This window comes from Bubalus bubalis, chromosome 7 (genome assembly GCF_019923935.1).
Source record: "Bubalus bubalis isolate 160015118507 breed Murrah chromosome 7, NDDB_SH_1, whole genome shotgun sequence".
Lineage (NCBI taxonomy): Eukaryota > Metazoa > Chordata > Mammalia > Artiodactyla > Bovidae > Bubalus > Bubalus bubalis.
The window spans coordinates 59,118,630-59,144,211 of NC_059163.1; the positions used below are offsets into that span (position 1 = coordinate 59,118,630).

Here is a 25,582-nt window from a genome sequence, read left to right on the forward strand (position 1 = left end):
CTTAATGAAAGTGAAAGAGGAGAGTGAAAAAGTTGGCTTAAAGCTCAACATTCAGAAAATTAAGATCATGGCATCTGGTCCCATCACATCATGGCAAATAGAAGGGGAAACAGTGGAAACAGTGTCAGACTTTATTTTTTGGGGCTCCAAAATCACTGCAGATGGTGATCGCAGCCATGAAATTAAAAGATGCTTACTCCTTGGAAGGAAAGTTATGACCAACCTAGATAGCATATTCAAAAGCAGAGATGTTATTTTGCCAACAAAGGTCCGTCTAGTCAAGGCTATGGTTTTTCCAGTGGTCATGTATGGATGTGAGAGTTGGACTGTGAAGACAGCTGAGCGCCGAAGAATTGATGCTTTTGAACTGTGGTGTTGGAGAAGACTCTTGAGAGTCCATTGGACTGCAAGGAGATCCAACCACTCCATCCTAAAGGAGATGAGTCCTGGGTATTCATTGGAAGGACTGATGCTAAAGCTGAAACTCCAGTACTTTGGCCACCTCTTGTGAAGAATTGACTCATTGGAAAAGACTCTGATGCTGGGAGGGATTGGGGGCAGGAGGAGAAGGGGACGACAGAGGATGAGATGGCTGGATGGCATCACCAACTTGATGGACATGAGTTCGAGTGAACTCCGGGAGTTGGTGATGGACAGGGAGGCCTGGCGTGCTGCGATTCATGGGGGTCGCAAAGAGTCGGACACGACTGAGTGACTGAACTGAACTGAACTGAACTGAAAATCCAAAGTGAGCACAACTCATATTTATTTATTTCTAAGGCACTATCAGATAAAGTAATGGGAACCCACACCAGTATTCTTGCCTGGGAAATCCCATGGACAGAGGAGCCTGGTGGGCTACAGTCCATGAGGTCACAAGAGTTGGACAGAACTTAGTGACTAAACCAACCAACCAATCAAGGCACTATCATTTTAAGTTGGATTACCTTCAAGAAACTGCAGCTTAATTCTTACATTTTAGTGATTGCTGGTGGTTAAAATGCCAGTATTTAGTGATGCATTTTATCTGGCAAGTTTCTGTAATAAAACATTTCAATAGACAAATTATGACAGTCAGAAAAAAGAAAGATATTTCAACCCTTTTCACCCTTGCTATTGAATCTTGGAGGATTTGACCCAGGGGATACTTGGAACTTGTTGATTATTGTTCTGCTGCTAACCCTTTGAGCAGTTAGTAACTGTACGCAAAATGATCAAAAGTATTTATAAAAATTAGATGAAAATATAAGAGAACAATTGAGGACAATAAAAGATTCCTGAAATATCTGAGGGCATATAATAATTTCTCATGATTTTCTGAATCAGAGATGACACACTGGTATCCAGCAGATAGATTGTAGGCCAGTTATGAGACACTCCCAGGTGGTGCAGTGGTAAAGAATCTGCCTGCCAAGGCAGAAGATGCAAGTGATCCAGGTTCAATCTCTGGATCGGGAAGATCCCTTGGAGTATGAAATGACAATCTACTCCAGTAGTCTTGCTGGAAAATACCATGGACAGAGGAGCCTGGCAGGCTACAGTTCATGGAGTTACAAAGGGTTGGACACGACTGAGCATGCAGCATGCACGGATGCACATGAGACCCTGATCCCCTACATCCTCAGAGCAGCCAGGTATGACCTGGGACTAAGGACCGTGGACTGGTCTCCTGACATCCACCATCTATACAGCACCAGAGAAAGCCAGCTGCAGAGAACATGAAACAGCCCATCATTGACAAAGCACCCATGGAGCTGCTAGGAAAGTCTGTTTTCCAGGTGTTCTAGAATAGGATTACCAGCCTAAGTTCATATTGGGTGGAAGAGGGTAAGGAGGAAAGAAGTAGATCTAGAAGAAATACTACCACACATGCACAAAACTCACAAATCCATAGAATTTAGTAAGGACGAAAGAATTAGTAAATGAACTAAAGCAGTGTTGTTCATAGAAAAGGACAGATACTAACAAAAAGTAGTTTCAGTAAAATCAAAATTATAGAGGAAAAACACAGAAGTGGTTTAACTGCTCTTATAAGGAAATTCATCTAGGAAATAAACTGACAATGGTTTTATGTCAATTAAATACTTCCTTGATCAATTTCATCTTCATTGGTAAAGTTATGATTGGAATGTTTGTATTTGTGAGACTTAGAGTGTCTGAGGGAATCAAAACAGGGTGAAAATGGGAAGTAGAGGCTCCACTGAGCACTTAGTGACACCTGTGAGAACTAATGAACGGGGTTTCCCACCCATCCCTACCAGCATCTCTGCTGTTGACACTGCCCGACCTGTAATCTGGTATGTCTTAGTCCATTAATTGGTGCAGGCCATAACTCATCAATTCCTCTCTTCCTTTGAATGGTCCTTACTACTGTTCATAAGATAAGCCTTATATTTGCAGTCATACTCCAGTTATGATTGTTCTTAGACTCAAGTCCTAAAGTCCCTTAATCCATGATTCGAATTTGTCCATCAACTTGTTGCACCCAATCAGAAGAAAAACAGTTAATTCATATTCATGATATATATTCACAGGACAACCTTTGTTTCCTGATTCCTATCCCCAGCTCACCTGTTGTTCCATAAAGTCTAGGGCTGGGTGGGTAAGAACAAGAAATAGGATAAATGGAAATGGATGGGTGGTGAGAGTACAAGATGAAGTGAGCAGGAGGAAAGATTGGTGATACCTGGTACCACTTTTCTTTTTTAAAGTCAGAAAACAAGAATATGGGAATAAAAGTACTTGTTTGTACCTATTCTTTATTCACCATGATTTTTGCCTACTCTTGATTAATATTCTAAGACAATGCATTTTGTTTCACTTGGATTGTCATAATGAAAGATTTTTTTTTTTAATGGGAACTGAACATGTGGGTTCTGTAACAGTACTCACATTGCTTTAGGTTTAATGGGTCCCATTTTACTGCTTTTGGTGGTGCAGTGGTAAAGACTCCACCTTCCAATGCAGGAGCTGCAGGAGATGTGGGTTTGATATCTGGGTTGGGAAGATTACCTGGAGAAGGAAATGGCAACCCATTCCAGTATTCTTGTCTGGAAAATTCCATGGACAGAGGAGCCTGGCAGGCTACAGTCCATGGAGTCTCAAAGAGTTGGACATGGCTGAGCATGCACACACATACAGTGTAGAAAAGTAAAACTAGAATTTTACAGGTCTTTAGTTAATCCTTATATTTTGTGCTATTTACTGTTTTCTAGACATATTTTTTTTTTGAACACCAGAACACAGGAGTGGCTAGCACTTAAAAGGGGGTCAATAGGGAATTCCGTGGCAGTCCAGTGATTGGAACTCCATACTTTAACTGCCAAGGGTCAGGGAACTAAGAACGGGCAAGCTTGTGGCCTGGCAAATAAATAAATAAATAAGGGATTCAATAATCAATAAGTAAATGAATGAATGATGTTTTTACAACTGGACATAATAGACATTCATCATTTCACTTTTGATGAGTATATTGTGGGTTTATATTTACTCACACAGATTGGTAAGCATAGGAAAATAGCTTCAGATTTAGATGAGGACAAACCCCTTTACTTCCTTACATTGTTTCTTCACTCTTTCTTATTTGGAAGACAGTTTGAAAGTGCTTGTTACAAAACAGTCTTCTTGGTGGAAAGTGACTTAAAATGAAGAAGTCTCAGTTCTAGGTCTCCTTTTTACAAAGTCTTACCCAACAGGAAGTGAGCACGAGGTAAACTGCGTAAACTTAAAGTGCTGCAGAGATGAAACGTAAACCAGGAAGAAACATGCCATCGGTATACTTCATGGGAACACATGTACCATGTGAAGAGACATGACAAAAACAGCCCTCCTTAAATTACTTTTGGCCATAATGATCATGTTCATTTTAATTTTGCCAGAATATTTCAAGGCACCAAAAGGTGAGTAATTACAATTTACTTTTCCTTTTTTAATTTTTTAAAATTATATCGGTTAATGGTTACAGGAAAGGCCTTATTTTTGGCTACGTGCTGTGAGCACTGAAGTTCTATGTCTGGAAAGCTAATAAAATGAGATTGTAATTTTAGTTGACTGTTACATGGTACAGTAACCCTACTTACAGTACTTATGTATTGTAGCATGCAATAATGAAATGAAAAAAAATGAAAAGAAATACTTAAAATCTGTAGTCTCGCTTTCAAACATTGAATTTACAACAATTTCACCATATGATTTTGCTCTTTGAAAGTTTCCTTCAAAACAGCTTTAAATATGCTTTCACATCCTGGAATTACTTTATAAATAAAGTAACATTTACTATGTTAAAAATGCTTGCATTCCTTTCCATTACAACTATTTCACACAAATTGCTCACTGTTACTTTTTGAAAAAAAAGTATAAAGATTTTTTTCAAAACACAGCTAAAATAAGATGGGTAAAAATTTAAGTGGCTGTATACCTGTATATATTTGTAATTAGAGAATAATGGGGTAAAATTATCTCTGTTTATATTTCAGAAAATTGTGATATTGCTGAAACCTAGAGTAGGAAAAGAAATAGATGTAAATTTAAACTAGTTTTATATGTCAGTAAGATTTGAAAATATATTAGCATGACTGTTTGAATGATAATTGTGCTCCCTAGCATTTTATAAGAAGAAAAATTAAAAAGAAAATGCTGTATTCTGTCATTAAAAAGTTATCATATGAATTAAAATCAGAGAAAACCTTGTATTTGATGACTTTTTACAATGATTATTTATTGTTGTATATACATATACTAAGTGACTTGATGAATACACTGTTGTTAATTACATTTAGTGACATATTGCAAGGGTTATTTAATATTGCATATACATGATGTAAAGTAGCAGATAATTTCTTTGCTTAATAAGCACTATGAATGTACATTTTGTGAATAATTAAAATTTTCAAATTTCTCTTGGTTTTCTGGCATTATGTTGCTTAGATTAAGCAATCAGCATATATTTTAATTGATCTATTTGGTAATGACTGGTTAGTGTTCTGTGACAAGTAGCATGTTAAAAGAGCATGTTAAAAATTATTCTTTGGGGGGCAGATGTCTTGACAAATAATCTACCATCATTGATAACAACTTGGTACTCTCAGTTTCCTAATTGTTTACAGTAGCTTTCAATACTATATTTACTGCTTCCTAAAACTTAAAATAGCTATGTCTCTTTCCCTGGTCCAAGAGCAATGTAGAACTTTTCTCCACCTCTTTTTGGAGTGATGGATTTATTTGAGAATTTTGTTTTGAAGGAACTCTCCTTGGGGCCAACAGACGAAACTATTTGAAAACCACCATTTTGTCCTGATACCATTTTGTGGTAGCAGGAATTTTGCACATAAGTGAAAAGTTGATTAGGCAAAATGTTTTACACATATGATAGTATAATAATAATGCTTTATATTTTATAATGGCTTATGGATCACCAGGAGCAAATTTATATAAACTCATTTTATACAGTTCTATATTGATTAAACTAAGGATGCATAATTGTTTTGTCTTTTTTATTTGGTGGCAATTTTTAACCACAACAATAGCTCCTTATGAAATGAGTTGACTTGTTAACCAAAGTATTTTGCAAAATAAGCTATTTAGTAAGATTATTTAGATGGTAAGATAAGAGTGTTCTACTGCTGCTGCTGCTGCTAAGTCACTTCAGTCGTGCCCGACTCTGTGCGACCCCATAGATGGCAGCCCACCAGGCTCCCCCGTCCCTGGGATTCTCCAGGCAAGAACACTGGAGTGGTTGCCATTTCCTTCTCCAATGCATGATAGTGAAAAGTGAAAGGGAAGTCTCTCAGTCGTGTCCGACTCTTAGCGACCCCATGGACTGCAGCCTACCAGGCTCCTCTGTCCATGGGAGTTTCCAGGCAAGAGTACTGGAGTGGGGTGCCTCTAGAAGTGCTAAAATTACCTTGAGAGTTCTCCTGTAGTCTTATTCTCCCTATCAGTTACTTGTGTCTTTTTTTCATTCTTATGTTCTATTCACTTTAATATCTAAGATAAATATTATAAAATGATTTTTACTTATAAATTATGTACTGATACACTGTCTTTAGCATGTCAAATGAATTCAAAAGGAATCTTAATGAGGAATAATGTATTCACAAGGTTTAATAAATTTTATTTTGAAATAATAAGCCCTCTGAAGACCTAAGTTAAAAATAGAGCACTCTGTTTGATCATTTTTCATCAAGAATGTATCTGAGTCTCTGAATAATCATTACTCAGAATATTCAATTATTATAATTACATAGTGTAAGCTCTTTAGTCTAAGTTCTTTGGAAGGGGAACTTCTTTAATGGTATTTGGGACTTGTAATAACTCTGCATTGGTATTCACTGGCAAGAGATCATATTCTAGCTTTCAGTTTATTGGAAAGACATCTTACACTAAGACATAGTAGTTAATATAATGGTTTCATACTCTTATATTGCATTAGATAACAGAGATACAAAAGGGAGTGGATATATTTTTATTCAGAGCTTCTTGAAGTTAAGAAAGCTGGGTTGTTCCAAACAAGAGACATTTTATCAACCCACTTTGGGTGGATTTACAGTCTTTAAGAGAAACAGCTCTGGTTAACTCATATAAATCTCAGTGATCTTTTATTTATTTGTTCTTTCACTTACGAATAGTGTCTAACAGTACTAGGAATCCAAGGCTACAGAAATGAAAGGCAATTCTTCCTTCAAAAAGTTTTCAGTCAAGGGGAGGACTGAATGATAAACAATTAAATACAATACTGTAATAATGAAAATAGCAATATAAAAGACTATGGGAACATAAAAGGTGCTTCCAGTCCTCTCGGGGGGAGGGCGTTTCTTCATTTTTATTCACAAAACAAAACAACTGTCAGAGTTCTAATGATCAATTAATATTTCTCCTTAGCTACGTTAGAAGCACTTTCTAAAAGAAGGAATTGTTACTGATTTTCAAGTAAAATGTATTCATACTGACATCTCAGAAACTCTTGAAGCCAGAAATTATAGAGTTATGTGAGTATATTCCAGATTGTGGTGAAGAGGACCAGAATAGCACAGATGAAAACACCACAGACCTAATTTTATTTGTTGTTTTGACTTCTTCTCTTACTTTTAGGAGTCAAACTCGCATATACTATGTTTATCAGCTTTCATTTCCCTTCCATTTCACACTTCCTGATGGAAATGGCAGTATAGTGAGCAGTGAAATTGAAGAAAACAAAGGATAAAAGAACCTTAAATACCTATAAAGGACAGGATAAACCCTGAAGTATATGAGCATATATTCATATTACTTATGTCTTTTTTATAAAGAGCAGTGTAATCAAGGATAACTGCAATTATTTTGAAAAATTGTTATCCTACTCCTTAAAAAATATATCCTTATTTTTTTATCGGTTTGCTCATTCAATCAGCAATACCCAATCAGGTTTGGAATATAATCATGACCATTAAAAAGAGGGTAAAAAATACATATTTATGCATACATCAGTCCAGTTCAGTTAAGTTGCTCAGTCGTGTCCGACTCTTTGTGACCCCATGAATCGCAGCATGCCAGACCTCCCTGTCCACCACCAACTCCCGGAGTCCACTCAAACCCATGTCCATAGAGTCGGTGATGCCATCCTGCCATCTCATCCTCTGTTGTCCCCTTTTCCTCCTGCCTTCAATCCCTCCCAGTATCAGAGTCTTTTCCAATGAGTCAACTCTTCACATGAGGTGGCCAAAGTATTGGAGTTTCAGCTTTAGCATCAGTCCTTCCAATGAACACCCAGGACTGATCTCCTTTAGGATGGACTGGTTGGATCTCCTTGCAGTCCAAAGGACTCTCAAGAGTCTTCTCCAGCACCACAGTTCAAAAGCATCAATTCTTCAGTGCTCAGCTTTCTTCACAGTCCAACTCTCATATCCATACATGACCACTGGAAAAACCATAGCCTTGACTAGACGGTCCTTTGTTGGCAAAGTAATGTTTCTGCTTTTTAATATGCTATCTAGGTTGGTCATAACTTTCCTTCCAAGGAGTAAGCGTCTTTTAATTTCATGACTGTAATCACCATCTGCAGTGATTTTGGAGCCTCAAAAAATAAAGTCTGACACTGCTTCCACTGTTTCCCCATCTACTTCCAAATGAAGTGATGGGACCAGATGCCATGATCTTAGTTTTTATACAGGTACTATCCCTGGAGGAGGGAATCGCAACCCACTCCAGTATTCTTGCCAGGAGAATCCCATGGACAGAGGAGCCTGGCAGGCTACAGTCCATGGCATCACAAAGAGTCAGACACTACTGAAGCGACTTAGCACAGCATAGCATACAGGTATTATATACCAAATACTTTTACATATAATAAATTATTTTAGTTTATTAAATACTTCAACTCATTAATGGTGAAGTATTGTTCTCAAGAGAGACTATTTTGAAAATCTTTGAGAAGAAAGAATAAATCTAGATGGATAAATTTACTTTGTTGTAAGATTTTATTTCTTGCTGAATTTTCTGAATCATTATAGTTTTTAAATAGCTACTAATGAACACAGATTCATATATATATGTATCTTAGATGTACATAATGGCAAAAAAAAAAATAATGCTTTTCACTGCTTGGGCAGAACTGGCTTTATTCTCTCATAGGCTAGGTTACAATACCAACAACCCTTGCTTGGGAAGCTTTCTAACTACTTGTCTCATTCATTTGCCTTTGTAGATAAATGTTCTCTCTGAATGTCTTGTATCTGCCACATTAGAAGGCATTCAATGAGTATTTGTGACTAAGTGAAATTTCTGAGTCATATTATAAAGGAAATAAAAAATATTATAAAGAAAATAAAAATAAAATGCTTTCTAAAAGGAAACATTTCTCATCAGGCCCTCACAACCATCTCTTGATTTAGGTAGGCCAGGCATTATTATCCTCATCTTACTTTTTTGGGGAGCCACACTACACAGCGGTAAAGAATCTGCCTGCAATGCAGGAGACCTGGGTTCGATTCTTGGGTTGAGAAGATCCCTTGGAGAAGGGAAAGGCTACCCACTCCAGTATTTTGGCCTGGAGAATTCCAGGGACTGTATAGTCCATGGGGTTGCAAAGAGTCGGACATGACTGAGCAACTTTCACTTTCACTTTCACACAGCTTACAGGATCTTAGCTCCCTGACCAGGGAGAAAAGCTGAACCACCTGCTGTGGGAGCACAAAGTCCTAACCACCATCAGGGGACCCCTTCATCTTACGTTTTTGAAACATAAAATTTCACCACAAACCTTGAACTTCTGGGCTACACAGCCTCTGAAATTTATTTCACAGAATCTTTTACTTAAAAGATATGCATCTCTTTACCTTAAATCATTTTTCTGCTATTTTCCCCCCAGTGGAGAATTCTGTAGTGCGGGATATGATAAAAATGGCAGGTATTTAGAAGAACGTTTATAGTTTTAAATTCTTTGATATAAGAAAAGTGAGATAAACCCAAGGTAAGTAGAAGGCAGGAAATAATAAAGACAAGAGCAAAAGTCAATGAAATTAAACGATATGAAACTAAGGATCAATAAAGTCAAAAGTTGGTTCTTTAGAAATTCTAATTAAATGGAAACACCTCTGGAATGATTGATGTTTCAGTTTCTTATGGCTGCTGTACAAATGACCACAAACAGTAGCATCAAACAGCACAAATATATTATCTAGAGTTCTGTAAGTAGAAATCCAGCAGAGGTCTCACTGGGCTAAAATAAAAGTGTTAGTAGGGCTACATTCTTCTCAGAGGCTCTAGGAAAGAATACCTTTGTTTTCTTGTCTTTTCCACCTCCTAAAAGCTGCCTGCTTTCCTTGGCTTGTGGCTTCTTCCCACCTTCAAAGCCAGTGATGGCCTCTCAGATGCGAGAGTTTTTCTCGCATCTGAATCACATGTATGATTACATTATGCTTACCCAGATAATCCAGGATGATTTCTCTATTTTAAGAACAGTTCATTAGCAACTTGAATTCCATCTTTCGACTCAATTCTTCTTTGCCATGTCATGTAACATATTCACAGGTTCTGGGAATAAGGATGTGGATATCTTAGGGAGGCCATTATTCTGCCTGCTAAAACTGAATAATCAAAAAAGAGAAGGAACAATAACTAACTTAGTAATGAAAAAGAAACATAGAAATTAAAACTATAATGAGATTATTAAGAATAGCTGTAAATCAATAAATTTAAAACATAAAGACACATTTCTAGAAAAATATAACTTATCAGAACTCACTTGGGAAGAAATGGAAAATCCAAGAATTGTAGAATAATTAAGAAAATTGACCAATGGTTTAATTTTCCCTGAAAAATCACTTGGTTCAGATGTTTTTATATGTAAGTTCTGCCAAACTTTCAAGAAATAAATTGAATAGATAAATGTAATTTGTTATAAACCATTTCAAAAAATATAAAAAGGGAAACATTTTCCAATTTATTAAAAATTAAAAAAAAATTTATTTATTTATGGCTGTGCTGGGACATTGTTGCTGACTGCAGGCTTTCTCTAGTTGCAGCGAGTTGGGGCTACTCTCGAGTTGCAGTGTGCGGGCTGATCATTGTGGTGGCGTCTCTTGTTGTGGAGCATAGCCTCTAGCGCAGGTGGGCTTCAGCAGTTGGCATCCCCAGGCTCTAGAGCACAGGCTCAGTAGCTGTGGCGCATGGGCTTAGTTGTTCCGTGGCATGCGGGACCCTCCTGGACAAGGCATGGAACCCGTGTCTCCTGCATTGGTAGGTGGGTTCTTTGCCTCTGAGCCAACAGGGAAGCTCTCCAGTTTATTTTTTTTTATAAGCTTATTTATTTATTGTCTGGGCTGGGTCTTTTGTTGCTTGGACTTTCTAGTTGTGGCAAGCAGGGGCTACTCTCTATTTGTGGTGTGCAGGCTTCTCATTGAGGTTGCTTTCTCATTGTGGAGCATGGGCTCTAGGGCGCTCAGGCTTCTCTGGTTGCAGCATGTGGGTTTGGTAGTTGCGGCTCCCTGGCTCCAGAGCACAGGCTTAATAGTGTGGTGCACTGGCTTAGTTGTTCCAAGGCACGTGGGATCATCCTGAATCAGGGATTGAACCTGTGTCTTCTGCATTGGCAGATGGATTCTTTACCACTGAGCCACCAGGGAAGCCCCTCCAATTTATTTTTTAAGGTTAGTGTATCTTAGTATTCAAACCTAACAAAGACAGTACAAAAAAGGAAACTTTACAGCCAAATCTCATTTTTAAATATAGATTAAAAACCTTTAAACAAAACATTAAGAATCTGATTGCAGCAATGTATAAAAATGATCAAATTAGATTTATTCCTGGAATGCAAGATTGAGTTAGCATTAGAAAATCTAATAATGTAATGCACTATATTAACTGATTAAAGAAGAAAGCCTATATAATCATCTCAATACTTGTTGAAAGAGCACTCCATTAATATATTCATCAGTCTTTATAATTAAAAACCCAGCAAACTAGGAATAGAAAAGAACCTCCTTAAAGTGAAATGGGATATCTAAAAATGATTATATATCAGTCTCGGTAATGAACATCATAAGTATTCTTCTTAAGATCAGGAGCAAAGAAGGATGTCCACTCTCAACACTTCTATTCCTCATGGTACTGGAGGTCCTAGTCAGTGCAGTAAGACAAGCAAAAGAAATAAAATGTGGAAGGAGTGAAAAGCAAGGAATAAAGTTGTAATTATTTGCAGTACATTAGCATATTTATGGTCTTCCCTAGTGGCTCAGTGGTAAAGAATCCACCTACCAATGCAGGAGACAAGGTTCAATCCCTGAGTCAGGAAGATCCCTTGGAGAAGGAAATGGCAACCCACTCCAGTATTCTTGCCTGGAGAATCCCAGGGACGGGGGAGCCTGGAGGGCTACAGTCAATGGAATCACAAAGAGACAGACACGACTTAGCAACTGAGCGCAAGCATGAAGCATATCTATATAGAAAACTAAAAAGATTTATAGGAAAAAATAAAATTAATAAGGAAGTTTACAAAGTGATAAGAAATAAAATTTATATTCAAGAGTCAATTGTATATCCATCTACCGCTTACAGAAAACATATTTCTTAAAAAATACTGTTGGCAATAGCCACAAAAATTAAGGTACCTAGGAGGAAATCTAGCAAAAGATGTATGGGACCTTGATGGTGAAAATTTGGAAACTTTATTAGAAGATATCAAAGAAGACCTATAAAAGTAGAGAGTAAGAAAGGAAGAAAAGAGTGATACGAGTAACTCAGTATCATATCTTTCTTCTCCAATTGATTTTGAGATTCAAGTCAGAATCACAACTGGGTTTTTCACCAAACTTAATAAGCTGATTCTAAAAATTTATTGGAAAGAACAAAGGATCAAGAATCACTAAGACATTCCCAAAGAAAATGAACAAGGTTAGGGGATTTTTCCTATGAGATATAAAGACTTCCCTGGGGGCTCAGACGGTAAAGAATCCACCTGCAATGTGGGAGACCTGGATTCCATCCCTGGGTCAGGAAGATCCCCTGGAGAAGGGAATGGCAACCCACTCCCAGTATTCTTGCCTGGAGAATCCCCATGGACAGAGGGGCCTGGTGGGTCTATGGGGTCGCAAAGAGTTGGACACAACTGAAGGGACTAAGCACACACAAAAGCTTTATAAAGCAAAAGTAATTAAGTCCGTCAGATGTCTTTGCCAAGAGAAGAAAAACAAAATTTGGAACCTGGAAATACAGTCATACATACATACATGGATATTTGATAGATTATAGAGATGTCATTACAGATAGTGGGGAAAAGATAGACTACTTAATAATTGCTAGTACAATTGATTATCACATGTGGAAAAAATTAACTTGGTTTCTTACTTCATACTGTCTTAATTCCAGATAGATTAAGAATTTACACGTAAAAGGCAGAACTTCAAAACTTTTAGATGAAAATGTGGATGAAAATCTTTTTAAAAGAAAAAGATTTCTTAAACAAGATGCAAAGCACAATTTGTAAAGAAAATGATCAATTTAAAATACTCAAACTAAGAGCTTCCTTTAACTAAAAGACCATAAAGAAAATGAATAAACAAGGTACAAATGATGAGGAGATATCTTGATAAAAATGCAAATAACTTCTTAAAATTGCAAAGAGAAAAGTTTAAAAACTCCTAAACATTAATAAGAAAATGACAATCTACTAGAAAAATAGAAAAAGTAGGAACTTTTAAACCACGATAAGATTCCATTTAACATTCACCAAATTGTCAAAACTTGAAAAGCTTTGGCCAAGATACGTGTCAATGAGAACCTTTCTACACTGCAGGTGGGAAGACAAATTGGTACAACTTCTTTGTATAATGATTTGGCATTTTCTAGTGAAATCAAAGATGAGCATACTGAATACCTGGCAATTCATTCAGTATGTATGCTAGAGAAACTTCTGTAACTGCGTACTAGGAGATATGTTCATGAATATTCATAGTAGTGTTATTTAAAAATAAACTTAATTGAGATATAATTTACATATGATAAAATGTGCCACTTTTAAGTGTAAAGTTGAGGTTTGACAAATTTTTACAGCAGTGTAACTACCACCACAATCAAGATATAAACCTAACCAGCATCTCCAAGATGTCCCTCGTTCTCCTTTGTAAGAGAACCCTTCTCCCACCATCAATACTGTTTTCCATTTTCTAGAATTTCACATAACATGGAATCACATTCGTATGTAATGAATTGAGTCTGGCTGCTTTCCCTTGGCATAAAGCATTTGAGATTCTTCCATGTTGTTGTTTGTATCAGCACATTCTTCCTTTTTGTTGCTGCGTAGTATTTCATTATGTGGATATGTCAGGAATTATTTATATATTCACTAGTTGTTGGTTGTTTGCGTTGTTTCCAGTCCTTGGCCATTATAAATTTTACAAGTGCCATGAAGCTTCATATACAGGCGTTTGTGTGGTCATATGTTTTTATTTCTCTCTTGTAGATTCCTAGAAGTAGAATTATTGGGTCACATGCTAAGTGTATGGTTAACTTAAAGAACATAAAAATATCTTCCAAAGTGATTGTACTATTTTACATTCCTACCAATAACACATGAGAGTTATGGTTCAAAGCAGTATTATCCAGAACAGCAAAAATAGAAACACCCCAAATGCTCAGTCAGAAGAATATATACATAAATTGTGGTATATTCTTTCAAAGATACCACAAATAATTAGTACAGCAATATGCAGCAACACTACTAGAACACATTAAGCAAAACAAGCAAGTCATAGATGAATACCTACAGTTTAGTCCCTATATATGGAGAAGGCAATGGCACCCCACTCCAGTACTCTTGCCTGGAAAATCCCATGGATGGAGGAGCCTGGTGGGTTGCAGTCCATGGGGTCACTAAGAGTCGGACATGACTGAGCGACTTCCCTTTCACTTTTCACTTTCATGCATTGGAGAAGGAAATGGCAACCCACTCCAGAGTTCTTGCCTGGAGAATCCCAGGGACGGAGGAGCCTGGTGGGCTGCCATCTATGGGGTCACACAGAGTCGGACATGACTGAAGCAACTTAGCATCAGCAGCAATCTCTATATATGTATATAATTTGCTAATGAAACAATGTTATTTAGGAATATATACATTTTGGGAAGACTCTAAGATGAAGCAAAGGAGTGATAAACATATTTTCATAATGGTCTTTAAACTCTGGAAAAGAAGGAGTGTGTAGGGGTGGGATAGGTACCCCTAGCAACATTCAGAGATATTGCTAATATTCTGCTTCTTAATCTGTGTAATAGATACATGGGTGTTCATTTATTTTTATTATTCTTTAACTGGAATAGTATATTTTATATTAATATATACTTATATATGATAAATATTTATAATAAAAGTTCAAAAAGAAAATTAAGATAGTTCATGTTTTCGTTGCTTTTCTTTAAAAAGAAAAAATAATTGACTTGACCTTTGTCCTATACTATAACTTATTTTCCTAATTCTACTTAGTATTCTATATCATTACCTTGAGAGATTGCAGTCTTAGTACTAGAGTAATTCTGATATGCATTTTTCTGTCTCTGGAAGTGAGAATTTAGATGTCTGACTCTCAGCAATATTAATAGCAGTAGTTAAATTCATAAATCCTTGTTTATGAAGATGAGATTATGACCCACAATAACAAAATATGACTGAGTAGAATTCATTTATTTCTTAAAATTATACTAGGGAAGGATATGTCCTATATTTATTTCTTTCCTACTTGAATTATTTAAAACTAAGATTAGGAACCCATCATAAAATGACCTCATAGCCAAATATAAAGGGTATACCATCAATTCTAGAAAGCCCAGTTTGTCATTTATTGGATAAGAAGACTGCAATATTGACAATAAAAATTTCTCTATCTCCCTTCTAGGTTATAATATAAGAATATCAAGTTCAAGAAGTTGAAAATTTCATAAGATGAAAAACATCAGTGAGGAAAATGGAAAGAGGGCAAGAAATATGTTTTTCATGTGTTTTAGTAATACAGAAAAGCCATAAACTACAGATTTGCATCAGATAGTGAATTCCTATCATCTTACTGAAACAGTTATTGAAGACAGTTTTTTTAAAATTAGTTATTAATTCGATTACAGCTTTGTTTAGAAATATATTGAAACATAACAAAACTGCATATTTGAGTAAAATACAATCTATGCCTCCCAAAACTTTTATAGCAACTCAAGTATGAAATGTGTTTATAGCTGTAAATTGCCTGTGAAATACTACAGAAACAATTTCAAACACAGAGGGCTGGTAAGAACCTTTAATTTATTAAATCATCAAAATATAATCATCAGTAATGAAACAATTATGAAATTATGATCAAAGTACAAATTCCACAAGTAAAAAAATGTGCCTTAATATCAATCAATAGTTTCATTTTCTTTTAAGTTTGAATCAGGATGTATGACTAGGAGTAATCACTCTTAAAAATGAAGCAAGTCTTTCATTGTGCTCCATATTATTTAGAAAATTTTTAAAATGTATTTTGCCCCAAATGATTGTGAAAAATGGTAAAGAAAGACACATAAAGATGGAATTGAGCATGTCAGTTATTAATATTTTCTCATCCTACTAAATAGTTGTCAAACTGAGAATATCTGAAAGAGAGGTTACCTATTCCTTGGTTGACCATTACTGCTATGTAGGGATTCCCAATTCCCAGTTTTTACATGGTGAGCTTTAATTACTTGTGTGGATTAAATCTTAATCCATCATAAATAAAGGATGAATTTTTAATTTTTACTTTGGGATATGGGCTTGTATTTTAATAATACACACTTGTTTTCATATATACTGCATCATTTGATGCTATTATAACCCCACAAGATTAGCAGGATCTGGTTATTATCTCTATTTTGCTAATAAGAAAATGAGACTTGTGGAGATGAAGTGAATTGTTCAAGCATCTCAGTTAATAACAGATATAGCACTAGAGTCTTTGTCTTTTGCTTTATTTTTTAAATTTAAATTTATTTATTTTAATTGGAGGCTAATTACTTTACAATACTGTATTGGTTTTGCCTACATCAACATGAATCCACCACAGGTGTACACGTGTTCCCCATCCTGAACCCCTCTCCCACCTCCCTCCCCGTACCATCCCTCTGGGTCATCCCAGTGCACCAGCCTCAAGCATCCTGTATCCTGCATCGAACCTAGACTGGTGCTTCGTTTCTTATATAATATTATACATGTTTCAATGCCATTCTCCCAAATCATCCCACCCTCACCCTCTCCCACAGAGTCCAAAAGACTGTTCTATACATCTATGTCTCTTTTGCTGTCTCACATACAGGGTTATCGTTACCATCTTTCTAAATTCCATATATATGCGTTAGTATACTGTATTGGTGTTTTTCTTTCTGGCTTACTTCACTCTGTATAATAGGCTCCAGTTCCATCCACCTCATTAGAACTGATTCAAATGTATTCTTTTTAATGGCTGAGTAATACTCCATTGTGTATATGTACCACAGCTTTCTTATCCATTCATCTGCTGATGGACATCTAGGTTGCTTCCATGTCCTGGCTATTATAAACAGTGCTGCGATGAACATTGGGGTACATGTGTCTCTTTCAATTCTGGTTTCCTCGGTGTGTATGCCCAGCAGTGGGATTGCTGGATCATAAGGCAGTTCTATTTCCAGTATTTTAAGGAATCTCCACACTGTTCTCCATAGTGGCTGTACTAGTTTGTATTCCCACCAACAGTGTAAGAGGGTTCCCTTTTCTCCACACCCTCTCCAGCATTTATTGCTTGTAGACTTTTGGATCGCAGCCATTCTGACTGGCGTGAAATGGTACCTCATTGTGGTTTTGATTTGCATTTCTCTGATAATGAGTGATGTTGAGCATCTTTTCATGTGTTTGTTAGCCATCTGTATGTCTTCTTTGGAGAAATGTCTATTTAGTTCTTTGGCCCATTTTTTGATTGGGTTGTTTATTTTTCTGGAATTGAGCTGCAGGAGTTGCTTGTATATTTTTGAGATTAGTTGTTTGCTTTAAAATCAGTCTTCTTTCTATTAGGCCATTAATTCTATATCTGACACTTGTCTGCAGACAAAATATAAAAATTATGATATCATCTATTAAATTTCATCTTTGGAGATTCAAGTAGGTTGAATAATGGTTGCCCAAAGATATCAGGTGTCAATTCCTGGGAACCTGTAAAAGTTGCCTTATAAATAAAAAGGGTCTCTATAGATGTGGTTAATTTTAGGATCTTGAGATGGGAGATTATCCTGCCATATCCAGGTGGGATCTAAATCCAACCACAAGTTTCTGTATGAGAGAGAGGCAGAGGGAGATTTGATATAGATAGAGGGGCAGAAGATCAAGGTATAGAGAAGAAGGCTCTGTGACCATGAAAGCAGAGATGAGTGTTGTGGCCACAAGCAAAGGAATGCCAGCAGTCTCCCCAAATTGGAAGAGGTGCAAGGAACAGAGTCTTTCTTAGGTTCTTCAGAGGGAGTGTGGTCCTGGGGACATCTGAACTTTAGACCAGTATAACTGTCATTGAACTTTTCACCTTCAGAACTGTAAAAGAATAAATTTCTCTTGTTTTAAGCCAGCAAGATTGTACTAATTTGTTACAGCAGCCTTCAGAAATGAGTACAGAGATTCTGTTCAGGTTTTCCATTCCCTGTTCAACTCCATGCAATTCATGTGAGACTCTATTTTGAAACAGATGGATTCAGAGGAAAATAAGGTTTGTCCATTAAAACTTTCCTAGAAGATAAAATGGTTAAAATGTTAGGATTTCCAAGAACTTCTCAGGAAAGACTTCTCTTCTCTGAAAATTAATAGGGAGTGTTGACAAATTTTTAATAAGAAATATTTAAACACAGTAGATATTATTGTTTCATGTGAAAACCAAGTCCTGCTGCTGATAAACTCAAATGTACTGATCTGCCTAAGATAATTGAGCAGTACATTGGGTATTTATCTGAATGCCAAAACCTCAAAATTTCATAGTCAAAAATTTGTTTTTCTTTGTAGGAAACATGTTGGAACTATCATGTCTGAAAGTATATTTACAACAGAATTTCAGCTATTCATTCTTCTCTACAAATGCTTCTTTTGTGACCTTTCTGCAACCAATAAGAGAAACTCAGACTATTACGGGAATCTTTCTAAATCACTCCAACTTTCAAAACTTCACCAGGATTTGCCAAGATATCACAAGTGAACTCAAGACATGCTTCTCATGTATGGCTTGTGAGTCCAAAGGAAACACTGATTTTATTTTTCAGGAACAACCATCAAAAGGTAAATGCGAAAGAAAAGTGAGAACAAAATCTATCAAGGATAAATAACCTTATTCTGGAAAAAAAAGTATTGATAATATATTCCAATTTTAAGTCCAGTGGCCCTGAAACACTCAGCTGTGTGGTGCTTGATGAATGACTTACAGGCTTGGGACAGTAACTTGTTCTTGGTTTACTTTGATTTATCAAAAACAAAATATCCATTCTTAAAATACATCAAAATGCAGCTATAATCCATGTACATGTAATAGCTAAAGGGTTATTTAGCATGCTGTCTTCAAAAGTACTGAAAAACTTCTAAGTAAACTTGTAGGTTCTCATATAAAATCATATTTGGCTTCCCCAAGGAGTCACTGAATCCTCAATGCATTTGTACCTACTCTGTCTAATATTCATCCACTGTACATGAATTGTCTTTTTACTTGTTTAACTATCCAGTGAGCCTTCAAGGGCAGGAATTCTGTCTTTGTTCACTGTGATATTTCTAAATCTTAGTATAATGTCTGAACTGAGGCACTTAAAAGATACTTGTTTAATGAATGAATAAACAAATAAAAGAATAATTATGTATTATCCATAATATCTAACCAAGCCTTGCATTTATTATCATTGAGAAATTAAATAATTAATTTACAGCTATAAAATATACTGGTGGCCCCAAGCCCAAGCATCAAATTCAGTGCTTATACCTATTCAGTGAGATTGCTTGCTGGGCACCCCATACTGGCATTTTTCCCATTCTTTCAAAATGGAAACAAAATTTCTTGGCATTGACTTCAGATAAAGTACAATAGGCAAGTCTTTTTTCTAAGAATCTGCCTGCAATGCAGGAGACACAGGAGACAGTGACTTGATCCTTGGGTTGGGAAGATCCCCTGGAGAAGGAAATGGCAATCCACTCCAGTATTCTTGCCTGGGAAATGCCATGGACAGAGGAGCCTGGTGGGCTACAGTCCATGGGGTCCCAAAGAATCAGATATGACTGAGCGACTAAGCACATACACACACATTCAAGTAATACAGTAACTATTGCAGGCTTCTGGGTCAAATTCACCAGAAAGCAATTTGGGGAAATACCTTCATCATGATAGAGAACAATGAAGTGTTTTAAGAATTGGAAGCTCACAGATTCTACTTCTCTGCCTCCTTGAAAAGTAAAGCAGTACATTGATAAGTTATTCTAGTTGCTATGGCTGTGTAGCAATCACCCCCAAACTGAGCAGCTCTAACAACAGCAATCATTTAACTTTTTTCTTTCTTCTTTCTTTCCTTTCTTTCTTTCTCTCTCTCTTTTTTTTGGGGGGGTGGCGGTCAAGAATTCAGAATGGGCATAACTGGGCATTTCTGGCTTGCAGCATTTCATATTGCTGGAGTTAGACAGTGACTGGAGCTAACACAGGAGTGGGCTAGAGCGGCTACAGGCAAGCTGGGCGTTTCTCTCTCTCCTTGTAGTCTCAGAGTTTTTCTATGTGGTCTTTCTATTTGGGCTAGCTTGGGCTTCCTTACAGCATGGTGGCTTTAAGTCATTGATACTTAGTGGCCCAAGGCTCCACCATTAGGGATCCAAAAAACAAGGTAGAAATTGCTTCGTATTTTCTGGCTTTATCATACGATGTAATTTTCTCTATTTGATTGGTTACAAGTAGGTAAATCCTTCCACAGAGATTCAAAGGGAAAAGTATTCGACTCCATTTATTTATGGTGGAGTGGCAAAGTTTTAGGCTAACGTGTGTGTTACAGGTTGAATTATATTGGAGTTCTAACCTCAGTATCTCAGAATATGCCGTTATTTGGAAATAGGGTTGTTGCAGATGTAAGTAGTTCAGTTTAATGTGTTATAGTGTTACTCGCTCAGTCGTGTCTGACTCTTTGCCACCCTACGGTCTGCAGCCTGCCAGGCTCCTCTGTCCATGGAATTCTTCAGGCAAGAATACTCAAGTGGGTACCCATTCCCTTCTCTAAGGGATCTTCTCAACCCAAGGATTGAACCTGGGTCTCCTGCATTGCAGGCAGATTCTTTACCATCTGAGCCACCAGGGAAACCCATGGATAAAGTCATTAGGGTGGGCCCTAATTCAATATGACCGGCATCCTGATTAAAAAAAAAAAAAAAGTGGGGGCGAGGGGAGGAAATTTGAGAGAGATCAGGGTGATGTTCTACAAGTCAAGGAACACTGAAGACTGCCACCAAACCACCAGAAGCTAGAAGGGAAGCATGGACAGATTTTTCCTCGCAGCCTTCAGAAGGGAGCAACCTTGTCAACACTTTAATCTTGAAAGTGTAGCTTCTAGAACTATGAGACAATACATTTCTGTTGTGTAAGTCACCCAGTTTATGGTACTTTATGACAACCCTAGCAAACTAGTATAATGTGGGATGGGAAATAATGCTGTGACGATTTTGGTAAATATAATCTGTCCCACAAGTCATCAGGGAAATGTTTTTTTTGTCCTTTGAGAGGCTCCAAGTGTATTTCAATCTCACCTAGTTTTCAAACTCTTAAAAAAATGTAAGCACTGTAATTGTTACTTTTAGGCTGATAACTTCTTGTTTCTACTCTTTTCTTACTGTATAGGAAGGAAGAGATTTAGCTTTGAGTTGTGTGTGTTTTCTTATTATGTACTACTGTTTTTGTGCATGTGAATAACATTTTCTTAATCTCTTTCTAGTTCTTATCATGAGAGGATCAATGGAAGTGAAGTCAAATAATTTTCACTCACCTTGTCAACATTTTAACTTCACTGTAACTCCTACAGTTGACCTGGAGGAATATAATCTTACCTGTAATCTAAAAACCCACACTGGAAGGTCAGCAATCAAGGAGGAAGATCCCACTGAGGCAACATCTGTAAACCGTACTTGTAGAATTATGGAACACCCACATAATTGTATAAACATTTCTTTCCATTTAGAAATGGATGCAAAAAGTAAGTTTTGAAGGAAATTAGAGGGAAAAGGAGAGTAGAATACAGACACAAAATTAAGTAAGGGCTACCATGTAAGCTTCACTTTAAGTTGAATTGTTGAAGAATTTTATTGATGAAATAACAAGGCTAGAAAGAATGTTAGCCCTTTTACCTGTTTATTTTACCTGTTTATTTTTCAAAAACATGCATACACAAAAATGTGTTTTTGTGGAGCACAGCTGTACTCAGAGGCAAAGGAGGCATCTATGCGTTGTTATTTGAGAAACATTACAAAGACCCTCCGCCTAGGATAACTCTGGGAGTGCCTATTATCTGTGTTTGAAGTAATACTATCACACTTGTGTATTAAAGGGTGAGATTTCTTTTTAAATGTAAATATACATGTACATCGTGATATGCTATTAAATTTTGAATTGATTTAACATGTCCTCGCTTAGAGCTGAGAAACAGACCTGAGAAAAAGGGATTTTTGATGTACCCCTGTGAAGATAGGTGGGGTATAGATTAAGCATTTTGAGTCACTGGAGGACTCCGAGGGAAAAGTAGGAGTCTGGAAGATAAAACTCACATATATATTAATTCTATTTAGGGTTGATTACCTTCCTAGTCACCCTATTCTGAATTAACACAATTGATTCTTTTTTAAATTAATTTTTATTGGGGTATAGTTGCTTTACAATGTTGTGTATCTACTATACAGCAAAATTAATCAGCCATACATATGCCTATATTCCCTCCCTTTTGGACTTCCTTTTCATTCAGGACACCACAGTTCATTAAGTTCCCTGTGCTATACAGTATGTTCTTATTAGTGATTTTATATAGTATTTATATAATTTTATATATTTTTCTATAGTATATACTATTATATATAGTATCACAATTGATCCTTACTACTAAGCAAGGTGCCCTCACTTGATCCATAAACTCTACTCTTGAAGAGCATTTCATGATATAACCACTTAATGAGGGCTTGCTGTATGCCAAGCAGGGTGCCAGGCACTGAGGATACAGAGAAATGTAAATGGTCAAGTAAATGTCAACAGTGTAACAGGTGCTATGTTAGAATAATTTACTCTGTTTTCTGATGTTCCAAATATATGGAAGTGTTTCAAATTGCCTTAGAATGCTTTTGTAAAGCTTTAATCATTTTAGAGGCCATTTAAAATATTATATTTACCTTAAAGCAAACACAAACATATGATATATATGCATTTTTAAAGTGAAATATAAGACTTCAAATAAATTTCTCCTGTGAGTTAGTTTGCCTGAGGCCCTACAGCCTCTACATTTAGAGGGTATTTCGAGGTGTGGCTATGTGTAGGGAGGGTGGGAGACAATCTGAGAAAATCTGAACAGATGGTGGGAGAATCAGGGTGGAGGTTGTGAAAAAGCCATATAGAGAAGGTGACTATGATGAAATCTGAAATATAGAGAGGTTTGGATGACAGATACTTAAAACTTATATTTATTTCAATGTCCATTTATGTATCTATCTAGTTGCTTTTTATATTTTCTAAAACATTAAGAAGAAATAAGCATTGCCATATTGAGAATTTTTGTGTTAATGGGAAAATTCATAAATTCCAAAATGAAGTAGTAATTGACAGCTTTTTTGGGTACATAAATCAGGAAGTTATCAGTAGTATACAACTATGTAGTGTTGTATTTGGGAAAAAGTATACCTATCTTGCCATGGGTAGAAGAGAGAAATTTTATTTATATTTTATTCTGCTGTACAAAGACTAACTTGATCTCCTTTCAAAGTCCTATGTGCCAGTGGGCAGGGGAAGCTAAGTTCAGTTTAGTCTGGTAAATTTACTCTGAAACAATAATTTAACCTGTCTCTAGATTTTTTTCAGATTTCTATCCGTTTCCCCTTGGTCCTCTCCAAGATGGTTCCAGGGATGGGGGTAGGGGGCTACGTGGAGTGTAGGGAGACACACTCGTCTCTTCTCATTGGTGCTTTGGTGGGTACACTGGCTAGCTTGGTCCCAACTGTATACATTTTGCTATTGCAGTATGATGTTGGTGAATGCACAGTTCTTTTTTCATAGCTGATCATTGCCAATGCTACCTTGGTATTGGGCCCACCTTGGCCTGCTGGTACTGTACATCTTCTGTGCCAGTTAACTGCATGCTTTTATTTTGCTGAGTGAGGTGTGGAAGTCTGGCCACTAAACACCATGGAATGGTACTGGGGAGGCTGAGTGCTGCCATCCCAGTCAACCACTACCTTCTCCATTTAGCCTCTTCTTTAAATAAATGTTGACTGACAATTTAACGGACAAATGCACATGGAGTGGAGGGGCCTGTGAAAGGGATACCCAGATCGTGAGCCCCAGAAGGACAGTCACCCAAGGGTAAAAACAAGTTATATATCCTGCTAAGGTGAATAAGTACTACCTGTGATTTACATGCAAGGAAGAGGGTACATCGGTTGGTTTAGAATGTCAGTAGACAATGGTGTTTTGGACAGAAGAAAGTCAGCCTCCTTTAAGTTACTGATATCTGGGTCTACTGGCCAGTGTGTGTTTATGGGACGAAAGGAGATCTTGCTAAGCTATCACTGATGATGATTTTCCTTCCTTGTTGCCTCACTGTCATTTGAATGAACAATTTTTTTTTTAACCTGTATCCTTATTCAATCTGGGCGAGGGTAACTACGCTTGTAACTAATGCTTGCGTTTGATCTGCTCATTACCAAGTGAGCCCCTTTGGGAAAAGAGGTCTAATTAATCATCTACTCAGGCCTCTTACATGCCTCAATCCAGCCTCTTTCTTTGTCTTTCCCTTTCTTCCCCATCCTCATCTTACTCATTGCATCTTTGATTTGAGGGCACATTTTTTTGGCTGCTTGGCCCAGGGTCAAATTATTAATCGCAAGTGGCTCTGATGCTGGTATTCTGCTTGTTGCGATTCCAACCTAGTGGCAGCAAAACTAGCACCGACATAACCTGGAAGTGAAATTAATTCTAGAATTTTGAAACTATCAATAAGCAGATCCCTGGAAACCACTTGGTCACGTTTCTTCATTTAGTATGTTAGCAAAGAACTCAGGAAAGCAAGTGACCTTGTGAACTGATGGGTTATATATTCAACTTCTCAGTTATGGACAGGATATACAGTAGAATCCAGCTGTATCACCGTGGTGCCTCTTATCTGCTGCATCCCATTTTACTGTATTTTTGCTACATTTTTCTTTGCAGATTCTATCTGTTCCATGAAGATCACTTGGTATGTTCTAGTTCTATTAGTTTTTATAGTTTTGCTCATCTTCATTATCAACAAAATACTTGAAGGCCACAGAAGAGTGCAGAAGTGGCAGAGTAAGTACTGAAAAATTCACTATTTGGGATAATTTATTTAGTGTCCAAAAGTTCCTAATCTTATCTGTAGATTCCATTTCTTTTTTTGGTTCAATTTACCACTTACTGGGCATCTGTGTATTTAAGTGGTGATTCTAGGTAACTCAAGGGACATAAGCATAGGCAAGACAGTGCCAGCACTCACGGAGTTTCCTGTGTCTTTCTCCAGCCCAGACAGGTGATTAGGAGGGGGAAGAAAGGCTGGGTTAATTGGAAGGAGTTGGTGGACTGGAGATTGAGCAGAGCTTGGTGGAAGTGAGGCAGAAGAGGGGTAGAAGAATAGGGAATGGTGATAAAGGATTTCAGAATTGGAGGTCTTAAGCTCTAGGCTCTAGGTGATGAGTATGAGCAAGAGTCAATCTACAATAAGTGTGGGGGAGAAAATAGATTTTTGACTGTGAAGCACTAAGATGTGTAGTTGGAAATAAGGATAGTAGGGATGATATTTAAAAAGAATTAACAACTGATCAAGTATGACAAGGGCATCTACCTATCAGAACAGATATTGACTGTCAATTACTGTTGCA

The 25,582-nt window shown here is 36.9% G+C and overlaps 1 protein-coding gene across 13 annotated transcripts in view; it reads left to right on the forward strand.

Moving 5' to 3' along the window:
* Positions 1 to 3,721: 3,721 nt before the first annotated feature.
* The window catches only part of TMEM156 (transmembrane protein 156), an 86,854-nt gene continuing 64,993 nt past the window's right edge, over positions 3,722 to 25,582 (forward strand). For 6 of the 13 annotated variants that reach the window (XM_025290175.3, XR_003110637.3, XR_006552278.2 and 3 more), the window contains exons 1-4: positions 3,722 to 3,899; positions 18,491 to 18,760; positions 21,430 to 21,687; positions 24,897 to 25,016. In XM_025290175.3, coding sequence (XP_025145960.1) covers positions 3,812 to 3,899; positions 18,491 to 18,760; positions 21,430 to 21,687; positions 24,897 to 25,016 — 736 coding nt within the window. In that variant the 5' untranslated portion in view covers positions 3,722 to 3,811. The remainder of the gene's footprint in view (positions 3,900 to 18,490; positions 18,761 to 21,429; positions 21,688 to 24,896; positions 25,017 to 25,582) is intronic. The other 7 variants (XM_006066126.4, XM_006066127.4, XM_025290174.3 and 4 more) reach the window with 2 other exon arrangements.